The sequence below is a fragment of the Diaporthe amygdali genome (assembly GCF_026229845.1).
Source record: "Diaporthe amygdali strain CAA958 chromosome Unknown NODE_84_length_14406_cov_59_336171, whole genome shotgun sequence".
Lineage (NCBI taxonomy): Eukaryota > Fungi > Ascomycota > Sordariomycetes > Diaporthales > Diaporthaceae > Diaporthe > Diaporthe amygdali.
In genome coordinates, this window is record NW_026517104.1 from 488 (window position 1) to 14,406 (window position 13,919).

Sequence of the window (13,919 nt, forward strand, 5' to 3'; positions counted from 1 at the left end):
TATATATATAAATATAATTTTTAATATTTTAATTTTATTTTAATTTTTATTTTATTATAAAATATTTAAAAAAAAATTAATATATAAATAAATATATATATTATTTATTTATATATATAAATACTATAAAATATTTTTTATTTATATATTAATATTAAAATTTAAAATTATATATATAAATAAAAATTATTTTATAGTATTTATATATATAAATAGGTATAAATAATTTTATTTATATATTAATATTTAATTTAACAATGTTTTGTATTTTTAAAATGTCCTGTAGGATTTGTGGCCGTTTTCATCGAAGAATCACAACCTTCATCCTCAACCCCGCTGACAACAACAAACAACCACCATGTCTGCTCTACCAGATATTCGACAAACCTGCAATGATGCTCGCCGTGTGGCAGCTCATCTACAGTCCAATTGGTGTTATGACCCATTCCAGCCTGCTGCCAACCGTCGTGTCACGTCGGGGCTGGCGTGCCTCTGCGCGCTGTACCGCCACATCTGTTCGTATCTTCCTGAGGAAGAGTGGCCAGCGATCGATAAGGACACAGCGCACAGGGCTGTGCTGAGTTTCCTCTGGGCCGACTTTAACCAGCACCGTGATGACACAGATCCAATCGGTGTTGCATTCAACGACGCCCTGCGCTCGATGCAGGAGGAGCTGGCCCCTGAACTTCGGGAGAAGAATGACTCCAGCTTCGAGGCCCTCCGCCGTGGCAGGGTGATGGGGAAGATACTCTGGGAAGACGAGAAGTTCCAGCTCTACCAGCCTCTGTACTTCAGCCTGGCAGGGTCGACCGATTGGATCGAGCCAAAACAGGCAATCAGCAAGCCAGATGGCCGAGCACAGCAAGGCCTGCTGGTTTGGGGTCCAGACGAGGCCGCATCGTCGATGGAGTCCTTCGTGCAAGCCCACCTGGCGATAATCACCCCCTGGGAAAAAGGCATCCGCTTACTGGCACTGTTCAATGCGCCACGGGTTATCCAGGTGAACGTGACGGCTGGCGAGGGCACAAATTTGAGCATCGACCGTGCCTACCGCTTCACGGTTCAGATCCCGGGGCAGGGAGCCCAGGGAGCTGACAGCGCCCAGGAGCCGCACTCGTACGTCCTCATCGCGGCAGTACGGCTCCGGAGCGACCACACTGCGGTACACGCAGACACGATCCGGCTGTTCGACCTGAATGGCGTTGAATGCATGCCGTTCCAGTCCCGCGCCCTGCCCGGCCGGGAGAGCTGGGGCTTCAAGCTGTCTGACCCCCTCCCCGTCGGCCAGCCTTTTGCCTTGTTCTATCACAAGACCACAGGACACATCAGAGACCGGCCATCTGAGCCCGTCATGCCAGAGCCAGATGCTGGGTGGCACGATCGCTTCGACCGGGCCCTGAAGATCGACCAGGAGTGGTTTGCTGAAATATCAGACGGGGCTGTGGACGATTCAGAGGACGAGGGCGAGGTCCCCGAGGCCGGCGTGGCGCCCACGCGGCGTCTACCTCGCCGGTATCTGCCGACATTTCTACCTCCTTCGCAGCCTCCAAAGCACCCTGGCCAGCACCAGAGAGACCCTGGTGGCCCCATGGCCAGCAAGGCGGCTCAACAGAAACAGGCACCTGCGACTGATGGACAGCCTCCAAGCGAAAGGCGTCCGCCGGAGCAGGCTGCTGAGCAAAAGTCAAAATCAAAGAGTAAGAAGAGGAAATCAAGGGGCGGCTCCCAGCAGGGCCACAGCTACCAGCAGGAGCTGCACGGTGATCGTGACGAGGACAGCGACCGGCGGTCGTCACGTCCGCGGCGAGACCAACAGTCTGCTCCGCCTCCAATCCGGCCCCCGTCTCCTCGCTCAGATGCGCACCGGTCACGAAGTGGAAGATCCTCTCGTGGTCAGCAATACAGGCCGACCTATCCCAATAACCTTGACACAAACCTGCGCAGGGATTGGAGGCACGATGGCCGTTGACGCTGATGGCTCTAGATGGCATACGAAGGTAATCAGGTCTCGCAATCTATGGGCCTAAAAGATAAAAGAACAGAGATTGGCGGAACCTGAGGGAATCATCTTCACTCATGCCAGAGAATAGTCTGGCCATGTCACGAGTCAAGGTGGTCAACACCACGGAGGCAGCCTACGGTAGATAATTTAATACATCACACCTTTGCAAACATGAATGGTCACTGGGGAACACGTAGACGAGCCAAATCAAGTTCTATTAACGAAGTGACACGATAATCTAACTCTGCAGTGATGCGCCTCCCGTACAATCTTTGAGACAGAGAGACGACCTCCTACATTGGACACAAGACCCGCACAGTGACGTAGCGGTCCAAGGCCGAGTTGGTCTGACCAAAGCCAGTGCTGGTTCCTGCAGTGGCGCCAGATCCGGTGCCCGTTGTGCCAGCTGCAGTCGATCAAGGTGCTCTGACCGAAGCCAGTGCTGGTTCCTGCATTGGCGCCAGATCCGGTGCCCGTTGTGTCTCAGGTGTCCGGGCCTGGGGAAGAGCAGGTCCACCATGTCTGTGAACAATGGAGGAAGCTTAGCAGACTGTCGGTGTGGGGGTGGTCGAGGCTACCTTGTCCTCGACCACTTTTGGTGTGCCACTTGACTTAAGTCTGTCCGTGCTTCCACGGTTTTCCAGTCCTACACACTTGTTTCGGATAGTGGATGCGTCAGATTCCTGAACGTGATAGACGTCGGATGATCGAATCTATCGTGTCAGCATCCATGACCTCGAGATTTTGCATCTCCATTGCTAAGTCTATAGGCTCAGGCTCAGGCTCAGGCTCAGGCTCAGGCTCAGGCTCAGGTTCAGCCTCACGCTCAGCCTCACGCTCCGGCTCTTGCTCAGCCTGAGCATCAGCACTAAGTTGCAGACGAGTCACTTGATTCGACAAGTCCAACAACTCTTGTGGTGCAGATGAGGCGCCAGGATCTGGCAGGTCTGTCAGAGGCACGTCTGAAGCCACGAAGGAGGCTCCAGATTCGTCCAGCCTGCGTCTCATGTCCGCGAAGGCCTGCACGCGGACGCCGGTAAACAGATCCACGTGGTGGGCATTTGTCCACGGGTACGGCCTCAGCGTCATGATCGCGGGACCCGACGAGGCCAACATCATCCCTGTGTCGTCGGCCGACATGACAGTCGCCCACAACCAGTCGGGAGAGTTAACCCGGACTCCAATCGGGTTCCAGCCTGGGTCTGGTCGGACAAGAGGGCCTTCTTGCCAGCTGGGTCGACGGGGAAAGGTCCTTCGCCAGCTCTCTGGGTAGCGGCGGTCGTCAACTAGATTGGAGCAAGAGTCAGTGTATGGTCTCAGAGAGGAGAGAATAGCGCAGTGAAAAACCAGCAAAGCCAAAAGAACACACGATACTTACACCATGCGCGCCACACCAGGGCGTCGACCACGGCGAAGAAAAAGTCCACGTTCACCAGAGGAGGTGAGATGCGCGCCTGACAGATGAGGAAGTACCAGGCGGACCAATTGTGCCGCTGGTATTCCAATTCCAACTGCCTACGCCCCAGGGGACGGTCGGCCAAAGGAAGACCGCAGGCCTCAAGCGCGTCGCGCAAGATCCTGTCACGCCTTGTTGTCGCGATCAGCGACCGACGACGACTTTCTGATGGAAGCGGCTCCTGTGGAGCACGGCGCTGCTGCTCGTTCATATCTTCTTGCTTATTTGAAAATGTCTTTCAAATAAGAGGCACGAGAATGCGTTGGTTGATTGTTTGTAGATTTGAAAAGTAGGCTTTGAGGTGGTGGTTTGGGGGTGGTTGTAGGAAGAAGCTCTCAAAAAAGCTCGATGGTGAGGGATGGTGGTGCTTTATGGCGGAAACTTCCAGTAGGCTTCATCCTCCCTTTGCCTTTTCTCCCCTCCCCCCTCCCCTCTCCCCCTTTCTCTCTTCTTTTCCTGCCTTCCCTGCACCAAGAAATCATAGCTACAGCTCGAACGTTCCCCTGTGACCGTCAGGCTGTCCCCTCCTCACCAGGGCAGCTCAGGCTGCGTGCCAGATGTCCACTGCGACCAAGGAGTTGCCCACAGCTGGTGAGGACATGAAAGCTGTAACGAGACTTCCATCTACGACGAGACTCATGTAACTAGATTCTTACTACTCAAGCAGACTATACAGACACGGCTGGCTGAAGTTCCACGGAGGCCGGGCTACAAAACACATGTCACGCAAATTCTGGACTACAATAAACACAATTGGAACCAAGACTCATATGCACCATGAACATTTATTCATTATTCATCTATGTAGAACAAACCTTGGCAGCGAAGGCGCAAGGGGTCCATAGGGCTCTGTGGACCACGTTCCGGCTGTGCATGTAGTCTGGCGCACCCGCAACATCACGGAGAATACGCTCAGAATCATGTTGATTGCCGAGCAAGAAAGTGCTCTGAGGATCTCGCCAGCTGCCTCTCTTTGAAAGACACTTAACTTCAATGCACCCCATATACAATGATAGATATCTCGCGTCGCCTCCAAGTAAGCGCGTGATCGACTTGTGGTCCAGCACTTCATGGATGAGATTCCCACGGAGCCAGACCAAGATATGAAGACAAGCACGGCCGAGCGCATATGCCGCCCTCCCCCGGTGACGGTTTCGCCAACTGTCGTATCAGGGGGGGTCGGTTGCGTCTGGGGCCCGGCCATCTTGTTCTGTTGCCTGTTCAAGTTTTCCGAGACTTCAATCATCGCCCTTGGCGGCGCGGTTGAAGCCAAATGCCCAGCTTGCTACGGCGGTGATAAATTTCCCCCTCGACTGTGCGTCCAGCCTGTCCTCCGCCCATGCATTGCACTGGCGGGCTACCATGACGACCCGGCGAGAAGCATCGCCGCTGCTGGCAATAATGTCCAGCCTCGGAAAGAAAGACTCGAGGCGGAAGCTTCGATCTGCCTGCTCCAGCATCTCCTGGATTTCAGAACGAATACGGTCCTCTTCGGCCTTTTCGGCTTGCTGACGGGCACTCCGAACGAATGCCCTTCGTTCGTCCAAGGCCTCCTTGTCTCGCTTGCGCTGTGCAAGCTGTTCTGGAGTCGGGCCTTTGGGGACTGGCCTTTCCTTGGGCGCGTTCTGTTGGTACCTGCTCTTGCTGAGGACCTCTGCCCAGCTGTCCTGGATCGACTGAATGTCCTGACAGCTAGGCAAGAGCGCATTGGACTTGCGGCGACAGAACTCGGAAAACATGTCGTGCGCATCGACCTGCCAGTTGTCATTTACCTCCAGTGCCCATGCGAGGAGTCCAGCCCATGTCAGCCGAAGGCCCATCACAGTCGAGATCGCCAATGGCTCGACCTTGTGGAATGATCTTATGCCGATGTACAGGAGGATGTACGGGAACTTCTTGTCCGACGGGTCCTGGAACACGATTTCGATGGCTGGGTGCAAGGCAAACCTCAGCTTTTCGAATCCTTCGTTCCACACCCTTCCTTGAGAGTCGCTGACTCTTTCGCCGAGGAGACGGAATCTCTTCTGACGTGGGATCTGCAGCTGGAGTGGCTCTGTGGCATGGATGCCAGCATCGTCGCCCTGCACCTGCATTGGGCAATTCTCAAAATAACGGTCCCATATCAGTTGGCGCTCCTTGAGCGTCAGCACCCGATCACGCGTGTTCTCAGGAAGATCTTCCCGCACTGGCCGGCGGGGGGCCGTAGACCCGGCGGATGCCCCGATGGTCTTGGGCAACGCGACCGGCGGGCGGACGGGCACTGTTGCGTCTCGGATCTTTTGCTGATCCTCGGCCGCAAGCGCATCGTTCCGTGCCCTCACGGTGAAGAACGGGATACTCTGAGCCGCTGGGGGAAGCCCTGCCTTCTTCCGGAAATCTGCGTCCATCGCCTTAGCCTCCTCAAGAGAGATATTCCCGTCATCTCCGTCATCTCCGTCATCTGAGTGCGACCAACTGCGGAAGCCCTCGGGAAGGGGTGTTTCCCTCTTCTTGTAGGTATACTTTTCCGTGATCTTTGGCGCTATGTGCTCGGACCAGTACTCGTCTGCGGAGAGCCCTAGGGCCTGAGCTGTGGCCTTGCCCTTTGCATCTTGCTCAAGTCTCCTTTGACGAATCAAATTATCGCCAGCGTCAATGCTGTCTTTTGACCAGTCGCCCGGATATGGAGTTGGCATATACTCCGATTGGGGACGTGGTGGTGAACCCGGGCCAGGCTCCACATGAAGTGAAGACAAGGACGGCGACCTTGATGACTCCCTGGGTCGAAGAGCCGGGCTGGTGACAAAGGCATCACTTTCTGCCAAACCGCTCGGTCCTAGCCCAAAGGCATCCTCTGATAAAGCATCAATGGCCAAGCCAGAGCCGCCACTGCGTGAAGGACCCACTCCAGGCGAGCCCAGAGGACTGAACCGACTCCGGCGAGGCGGCCGTGAAGGACCCTCTCCAGGCGAGTCCAGAGGAACGAGCCGATTCCGGCGAGGCGGCAGCAAAGGCGACGAGGCGGGCGACGGGGACCGGGTCGGCGACGGGGACCGGGCTTGAATACTAGCACGTGCAGTAGGAGGCCGAGTTGGGACAACCACAGGCTTTGCTGTGGCTGGCGGCTCGGCGAGAGCCAACACTGCAAGCACCTCTGGTGCATACGGCTCAGTGTTCCCATAGATTCCCTCGGAGTTGTAGGGGAACTCTGGCGGCACCGTAAAGTTGCAAGCCTGAGCTGTGAGGGGGGAGGAAAACAATACTGTTAGTTGCGCGACGTTCAAAGGTTCTCGGTGGTCAACTAGATAGTCTTGGACTTACCAGTCATTGACCAAATGCCATTGTCACTCTGCCATGCATAGCTCTCGGCTGAGATGGGCTGCTTGCCCCCCATGGCCGCATGCATGATCTGGTTGTGTACCTGGGACAAAATATTTTGTACCCCGATATTCGCCTGATCCGGCGTATACAACTTGAGAGCCTTGAGCATCTGGCGGGTCTTGTCCAAGATTGCCTCGTGCCTAGCCTTGGATGCATCACTGACTAAGTCGAATGACGACGGCGGACGTTCGTCTGCCATCTTCGAAACTGTAAAAGTTCGTCTACTCAATGTAGACGAAGAAGAAAACGGTAGGTAATGAAAACAACTGCTTGTAATGATCGCGGTGGTTTTCGAGAGACGTTGATCTGCTGTTGTCGAGACAAAAAAACAAGAGGTTTGGATCTGGGGGTGGGGGCCATTTTCAAGTAGTATGTTTTGGGGGATTGCGCGCCTCGCCGCGAGGCAGCCAATCACAACTGCGGAACTACTTGACCTTGCTTACGTAACAGCAACAACAACAACAACGACATGCAAGTTGGAAAGTTGGTATTCCAAAGAACACAACGAAAGGCAGATACTACCACGAGAAGCTACACCTCACGGAGACTCCCGATATTCTAATTTTACTGAGTATCTCTGTGGCTATGGAAATTCTGATGAGACAAAGTATGTGAGGTCCAAGCAGCTCGATGCGACAAGGCTGAGGTTCATTGCAAGCGAGGTTTTCAATGTGCTTGAGATCACATTTTGGAAGAAGACAGCTGCTGGATTGATTCATAGTTTTTCATTAACCTCCAAGTGTCCTCATGCCTTGGGAAAGTGAGTAGTTGGCAACCTAGAGGACCTCCCTGCCCTTACCAAGCGTGTCAGGATACAAGTTCAACAATGCTCAACCTGGAGCGCTGGCTGTCATTGGGGCGGAGTCAGACACATCAGCATTATCGAGACAAAAATAGATAGAACACAGAGTCTTTCCACGCAGTAAGGCAATTTCCAGCGCCAGAAATAGGTGCAAATCGCCTCTCCTTCTGTTGATCACCACATTCGCGACTACGCGGTGAGGGAGTGTGTAGATACAATCATTGCTTTCGTTGGACGGCCTGGGCTGTCTGATATGGAGAGATTCATTTCTTGAGTGGCTAAATTCCTCAAGACCCACGGTTGTCAATGAAAAGAAAGCAAGAGTCCCCACGCGATGGCTTTGGGCGTGCGTACCACGGCGAAGGCTGGCCTTAGGACAAAGACATGGGATGATGGGCATCCGCTGGGTAGCTAGCTGTAGATTTGCCCTGGAACTAGGGCCGTAAATTCAGTGTTTTCAACCAGAGCTCCAGGCTGCGGGGTAGCTGGCGCCGCACGTAGTCAAAAGTCCCAAGTGACCACCTGCGAATGTTGATTTCGAACCTTCACACCCGACACCCAAGAACCGTAAGTACAACCCACCCAGCGCCACCACGGACGCATCACAAGGCTAACTTCTGTGATTCGTGTTTAGGCTCTTTCATCTATTGATTCAAAATCAATATTCTCTTTTTCTCAAGATGACGAGCTCGACACATTCGGCTGACCCTAGTGGCAGCAAAAAGGACAAGAATGGCAAGGAGGACAAGAAGCGCGATACCGCCCAATCTGGGCAGGCCAGCGCGTCCAGCATCAGCAGCAGCAACAGGAACACCAGCACCACTGGCAATGGCAGTGGAGGCGCGGCTAGTACTAGGCATTTTGTGTTTGGCCAGCCCAACACAGGAGAGTTTTCGTTTGGCCAGCCCAGCACAATCAACCCTCATGGAGGCGTGCAAGGGCCCGCGGCCGTTGCGGGAGCTTTAGCTGCTTACCAGCCCAATACGTGGAAGACACTTCCTGATTCTCGCTGGTCTGGGCTTTCCTCACCGGGACAAGAACAGTCCTTCATGAACAGCGGCCCTGGTTCTGGTTTTTACCCTGGTTGGAACACCCGCGCCTGGAATTCTGGGCAGTACCAGACTGGAAACTCCGGGCCTGGTACGGCCGACAGCATCTTCGGGAGGGATTTTCCTCCAAGGTCGAGGAAGCGGGACAGGGACTTCGACAGCGACAGCGAGTCGTCGTTCCGCCCCAACAAGAAGGCGGCCTTCACGACAAATATCTCTGACGTCAAGGAATACACGCGAGACCCGGACGTCAAGATGAGGGACATCAAGCTCCACTCGCAGCCCGAGGCCAAAAATTACATCGTGCAGACCAATAACAGGAACGTCACGCTTGCGAGGCTCGGGGGCAAGAAGAAGGAAAAGACGCTGCTGCAGCAGCTCAATTACCACAAGTCCATCGGCGGCCCCAACGCTGAGATCGTGTCTTTGATGAAGAACATGCCCCCCCCTGGAGCACGGGGCAGGTCATTGCCTTCTCTGAGCACGGTGCGAGGTCTTGCCTCCTCGGAGTCGAGCCAGGGCATGAGCATCTGCTCAAGTTCCAGCAGGTCTCGGCCGAGCAAGCCAACTCGCGGTACTGAGATTGATGCTCAGTATGCGGGCGCCGAGGAGCCAAAGGGCAAGTTCTGTCCCAACTGTAAGGGATCAGACCATCATGTCAATGTCTGCGTGGGGCCACCCAACAGCATTCACGGGGACATCCCTGCCTGCACCCGCTGTCTCACCTTGGACAACCCTGACAAGCCGGACTGGCACCAGCTCGATGGGTGTCCTCTGGTTGTCACCATCCTCGCAGACCTTGGCGTAGATGGGAGGTCGAGGCTTTCAAGGGAATTGGTCGGTCGCCTCGGAGACAATGACATCGCGTGGCTCATGGAGACCATGGTCACCGAGAGACTCCGGAAGCCGCCATTGCGCTCCAGGTGTTTTGACTGGATTGACATCCTCATGGAGTTCTCGAGTCGCTTCTACGAGGGTGCAGCGCCTCCGCAATTGCAGGGCAAGCTCCCGTGGACGAAGCAGTTCGCTCTGCACGTACTTCAGACCTGGGACCCTGCACCTAGCGACAAAGGCGTGGGTGCTTCGGTCGCCCAGGAAGGCCAGGCGGAGAAGAAGCCACTCCCGTGGCGAACCTACAACTACAGGCTGGCAGACATCAACACCCTCCCGAGTGGCTTTGCTGATGACGAGTCTAACTTCAGCGGCCTCAGGATAGAATGGGAAAATGGACGCACGGCATCGCAGGTGTTCAAGGCCAGCGACCGGCCATCCGAGCCTAAAGCCCAGAAGGTTGCCGCCAGCCAAGCGCAAGTTGTGCAGAACGCGGATCGAGAACGCATCGCACAATTGGAGCGGTCAATTTCCAGGATGGCGGAGTTAATGGATAATCAACAGAAGCTGTTGGAATCCGTCATTCCCTCCCAGCCCAAGCCTGTGCCCGAACCTGTCGAAAATCTCACACATGCTGTGAATGCTTGGAAACTCGACACCCAGGCTTTCGAGCAGGAAGTTAGTAACATGCCTGCTACAGGGACGGACAGCCTCGGCGGGCTGGGCGATGGAGCTCCAGTTGAACAAGCATCGCTGGGCGTTCCTCTTCCCGATAAGCCTGGCGCCACAGGTGCAGGACCAGAAAATGTTGATGGTTCTGCGAGTGGCACTGGCCAGGAGGATGCGGCCATGAAGGACGCTGATAAATAGGGAGATGAAAATGAATTGAATCGTCTTCCTTACCTGTTTGTGTTCCAGTGATTGTGTGTATGTGATGTTGTGACTCATGCTCTAGCCTCGTCGACTTGTCTCTGTAATCGTGAAGTGCCGTAGCCCTCCGCACGACTTTGTGTTGATCTTCTCATCTGTTCTGGTCAGCTGTTGAGGCTGTGGGCGATACGGGCACACGCAGGTCAGTTAACGAAAAGCATTCATCAAAGTGAGACTTGTGATCATTTTCAATTAGTCGTATGGTGCTACGAGACGTATTCCTCCGTGATCAACCCCAGTCCGCCTCCTCCACGACGGCATCCAGCCAGATTTCACCGTTCCTGGTGCAGCCGGTACTGTGTCCGCAGGATCTGCTGCCAGTTGAGCGGTTTCTGGCCCGGAACCTCACGGTATAGAGGGCGCGCCACGTCTCTCAAGACCTGCCTGACGGCCCTCATGGACACAAAGGTCAGGTTGTCTGGGGTGTAGCGGAATCCGCCACCATCACCGGGCTCGACATCTTGCTGTAGGTGCGTGTAGATTGCACACACCCCTGCAAAGTCCTCGCTGCTGTCCAGGGGCGCGCCGTCCTCGGTGTTCTGGAGATGTCCCCAGAACACAAAGTCCTTGTCCTGGCGGCGGATAGGGCAGCCGGACACGACATCGTAGGCAAAGGCCATCTGGGTCCCGTCTTGGTGCATTGAGACCGGCACGAACGCCAGGTTGTGCATCCACGCCCGCACCAGAGCCTTCTCGACAAGCAGGACGTCCTCCCGGCCGAGCTGGGGCTCAAACTCGAGTGAGGGCCCTCGGAGCTTGTCAACCCACGCAGACTGGAGCGACTTAAAGTTTTCAATGATTGCCACCATGGTGTGTAGCCTGATACTCAACAGCTCTTGACACGCAGTCAAGTGTGGGTCCTTGTCTGGCGTGAGCCCGAATATATCCATCTTACCCGCGAGCGCGCTCCATATGCCAACAGCGGCCCAGATTGGGCCTCGTAGGGCGTAAGGAGCTGCGAAGCCCGAGACGTACGTGGACAGGTCCTCCCGGAACGGCTCCATAGGGCTGTCGTTGTTTGTCAGCACCGTGAGCAGGTCACCGATGGGTGAAGTGAGCGGCGACCCGGGTGTCATAAGCACAGCCGCCAGGCGCATGACCGCGGCTGCGCGAGCCTTGTCACGCGGCGCCATGTTGTCAGAGATGCTCCCGGAGACGGCAGCCAGCAAGCAGGCGACGTTGAGGTTCCCAACACCGCCATCGTGGTACCACCAAGCCGCCTGGTCGCCCAGTGAGGTCAGGCGGTACGTGCCTGGCGGTCTCTTCACGTCTGCGAGCAGGCCTTTCATTTTGAGCCGGTACAGGTATTCTCGGACCATGTTCTGGTCGTCGGGGGTCCCGATCGGCAGCTCGAGCGTGCTGTCGAGATATCCCTGACGGCACAGCTCCAGGAGGAGGGTGGAGAGGTCCCCGGTGAATGCAGGTGAGGTCCGAGTGAGCTCGGGCAGCTGGTCGTACCACGACTTGTCCTCGAGGAAGTACGTAATCTCCGGAAGGTCAGGCCCGTCCGAGAACCTAGCCGCGTACCGCAGCTCGGCCTTGGACAGCAGAATGTTCTTTCGCCACACCATCTGGCTCGTGCGCGTGTCGAAGATGATGCCGCTCTTGAGGGGCCAGACGAGCACAGTGCCGATTCTGGACACCGTGCCGGTGAACCCCATCCCCTGGCCGAACTGCAGCAGCTTCATGTGGTGCTCATCGTAGTAGATGTGCGTCAGTAGCTCCTCGCCGTCTATCGCCCCGAGACCGATGGCCTCGAGGTATGCCTTGCTTTCCTGGAGGACGGCATCGCTGGCAAGTGCCTCGTCAAGGGCCAGTTTGTCCATGACTACCACTGCTCGGTTGCTGTGCGCGCCACTCAGCTGCTCAGCCGCGTCGCCTTCTGCTCTGGCCTGAGACTCGGCTTCTTCCCTTTTGGCTTGGAAGAAAAGGGCCGCTTGCTCGCCGAGGGTGTTGATCGCGCTCTGTAGACGGTCACCTGATAGCCAACGCCGCTCTGGACGCCTTCTCATGTCGATGCCGAGCGCGTCAAGGCGGATCGACTCCGCTCCGAGAAACACGGACTGTTCCAGGTTGGAGACGGTATAGATCTCCATGGACTCCCCGGCCCAACGGAGGAGCTGCAGACAAGTCGCCAGCATCTCGACTGTGTATTCGCCACACCCCATGTGAGCAATCAACCTGATGCTCGGTATGGGCTGCCGCCGTTGCTCCTGTAGTATCGACCCCAGTTGTCTGTAGGTCAACACCAGGACCTGGCCCTGGGCGTCCTCCCATTTGAAATTGTCGGGCTCGAATTGATCGGGATCGACCTTGTCGGCCTCTTGTACAGGGACAGCGGATTCCCGGACCACTGTCAGCTCGTGGTGCATCATTGCTACCTCGGCCGCAGTCTCCAGCACAAACATCAGGCCGCGGTCAGGGTCGTCCTTTGCCTGGTCCCAGAGCCGTTCAATGATGCTTACAACAGCATCTGTTGAACAGATGCTGTCGTAGAGGTGTTTGATGATTGCCATCGTATGTAAAAGGGTTGTGTGTAAGAGGGTACGTTGGTAGGTAGTTGGTTGGATGTGTGGCTGGGTAGTGAGCTGTGTGGAGGAATGGGTGATCAAGTCAAAAAACCCTTTAAGATAATTTCATTTTAATTCCATGTATAAATAAAAATACATACATTCTATTTATATATATAAATTCATTAATTTCAATTTTATTTATATTTTTACTTTAAATATATAATTAAAATACAACTTTATTTATTTATATATATAAATATATTAATATCTTTTTTATTTATATATTTAAAATAATGTATTTTAATTTATATATAAATAAAAATATTATTAATATATTTATATATATTAAAATAATAAAAATATTTTAAATATTTAATTTTAATTTTATATATAAATATAAATATAATTAATATATTTATATATATAAATATTATTATTATTTTATTATTTATATATTTATTTATATATATAAAGTATTTTAAATTAATTTTATTTATATATTAATTTAATTTAAAATAATAAATAAATATAAAATATTTTTAATATATAATTATAAAAGGTTTTATATTATTTATATATATAAATAAAAATAAAATAATTATATTTATATATAAAAGTTTAAATATTTTTAATTTTTATTTTTAAAAATATTTAAAAACTTTTTAATTAATTATATTTTATATTTTATAATAAATTAATAATAAATTTTAATATATAAATATAATAAGTTATTTTATATTTATATATTAAAATAATATTAAATATTAAATATATAAATAAAATAAAATTTATTTATATTTTAATTTTATTTTATTAAATTATTTTATTATATAATTAAAATTATATTTTATTTATTTATATATATTAATAAATATTAAAATATTTTATTTATATATTTAAATATTATATATAAATATAATTAATTTTATATTATTTATATATATAAATATAAATAATAATATAATAATTATATATA

The 13,919-nt window shown here is 52.1% G+C and overlaps 5 protein-coding genes across 5 annotated transcripts; 2 read left to right on the forward strand and 3 right to left on the reverse strand.

Annotated features, from left to right (window-relative positions):
* Positions 1 to 358: 358 nt before the first annotated feature.
* Positions 359 to 1,969, forward strand: J7T55_003300 (uncharacterized protein; the record flags this gene model as incomplete). The annotated part of the gene is made up of 1 exon (XM_053136270.1): positions 359 to 1,969. The coding sequence occupies one exon, from the start codon at positions 359 to 361 to the stop codon at positions 1,967 to 1,969; it is 1,611 nt and encodes a 536-aa protein (XP_052986136.1).
* A 708-nt stretch (positions 1,970 to 2,677) lies between these two features.
* On the reverse strand, positions 2,678 to 3,669 carry J7T55_003301 (uncharacterized protein; the record flags this gene model as incomplete). The annotated part of the gene is made up of 2 exons (XM_053136271.1): positions 2,678 to 3,288; positions 3,381 to 3,669. The coding sequence occupies 2 exons, from the start codon at positions 3,667 to 3,669 to the stop codon at positions 2,678 to 2,680; spliced, it is 900 nt and encodes a 299-aa protein (XP_052986137.1).
* Positions 3,670 to 4,696: 1,027 nt separating this feature from the next.
* Positions 4,697 to 7,017, reverse strand: J7T55_003302 (uncharacterized protein; the record flags this gene model as incomplete). Its single annotated transcript, XM_053136272.1, has 2 exons — positions 4,697 to 6,675; positions 6,759 to 7,017. The coding sequence occupies 2 exons, from the start codon at positions 7,015 to 7,017 to the stop codon at positions 4,697 to 4,699; spliced, it is 2,238 nt and encodes a 745-aa protein (XP_052986138.1).
* Positions 7,018 to 8,300: 1,283 nt separating this feature from the next.
* Positions 8,301 to 10,370, forward strand: J7T55_003303 (uncharacterized protein; the record flags this gene model as incomplete). Its single annotated transcript, XM_053136274.1, has 1 exon — positions 8,301 to 10,370. One exon carries the CDS (start codon positions 8,301 to 8,303, stop codon positions 10,368 to 10,370), a length of 2,070 nt encoding a protein of 689 aa, XP_052986139.1.
* Positions 10,371 to 10,702: 332 nt separating this feature from the next.
* J7T55_003304 (uncharacterized protein) lies at positions 10,703 to 12,946 on the reverse strand (the record flags this gene model as incomplete). Its single annotated transcript, XM_053136275.1, has 1 exon — positions 10,703 to 12,946. One exon carries the CDS (start codon positions 12,944 to 12,946, stop codon positions 10,703 to 10,705), a length of 2,244 nt encoding a protein of 747 aa, XP_052986140.1.
* Positions 12,947 to 13,919: the final 973 nt, after the last annotated feature.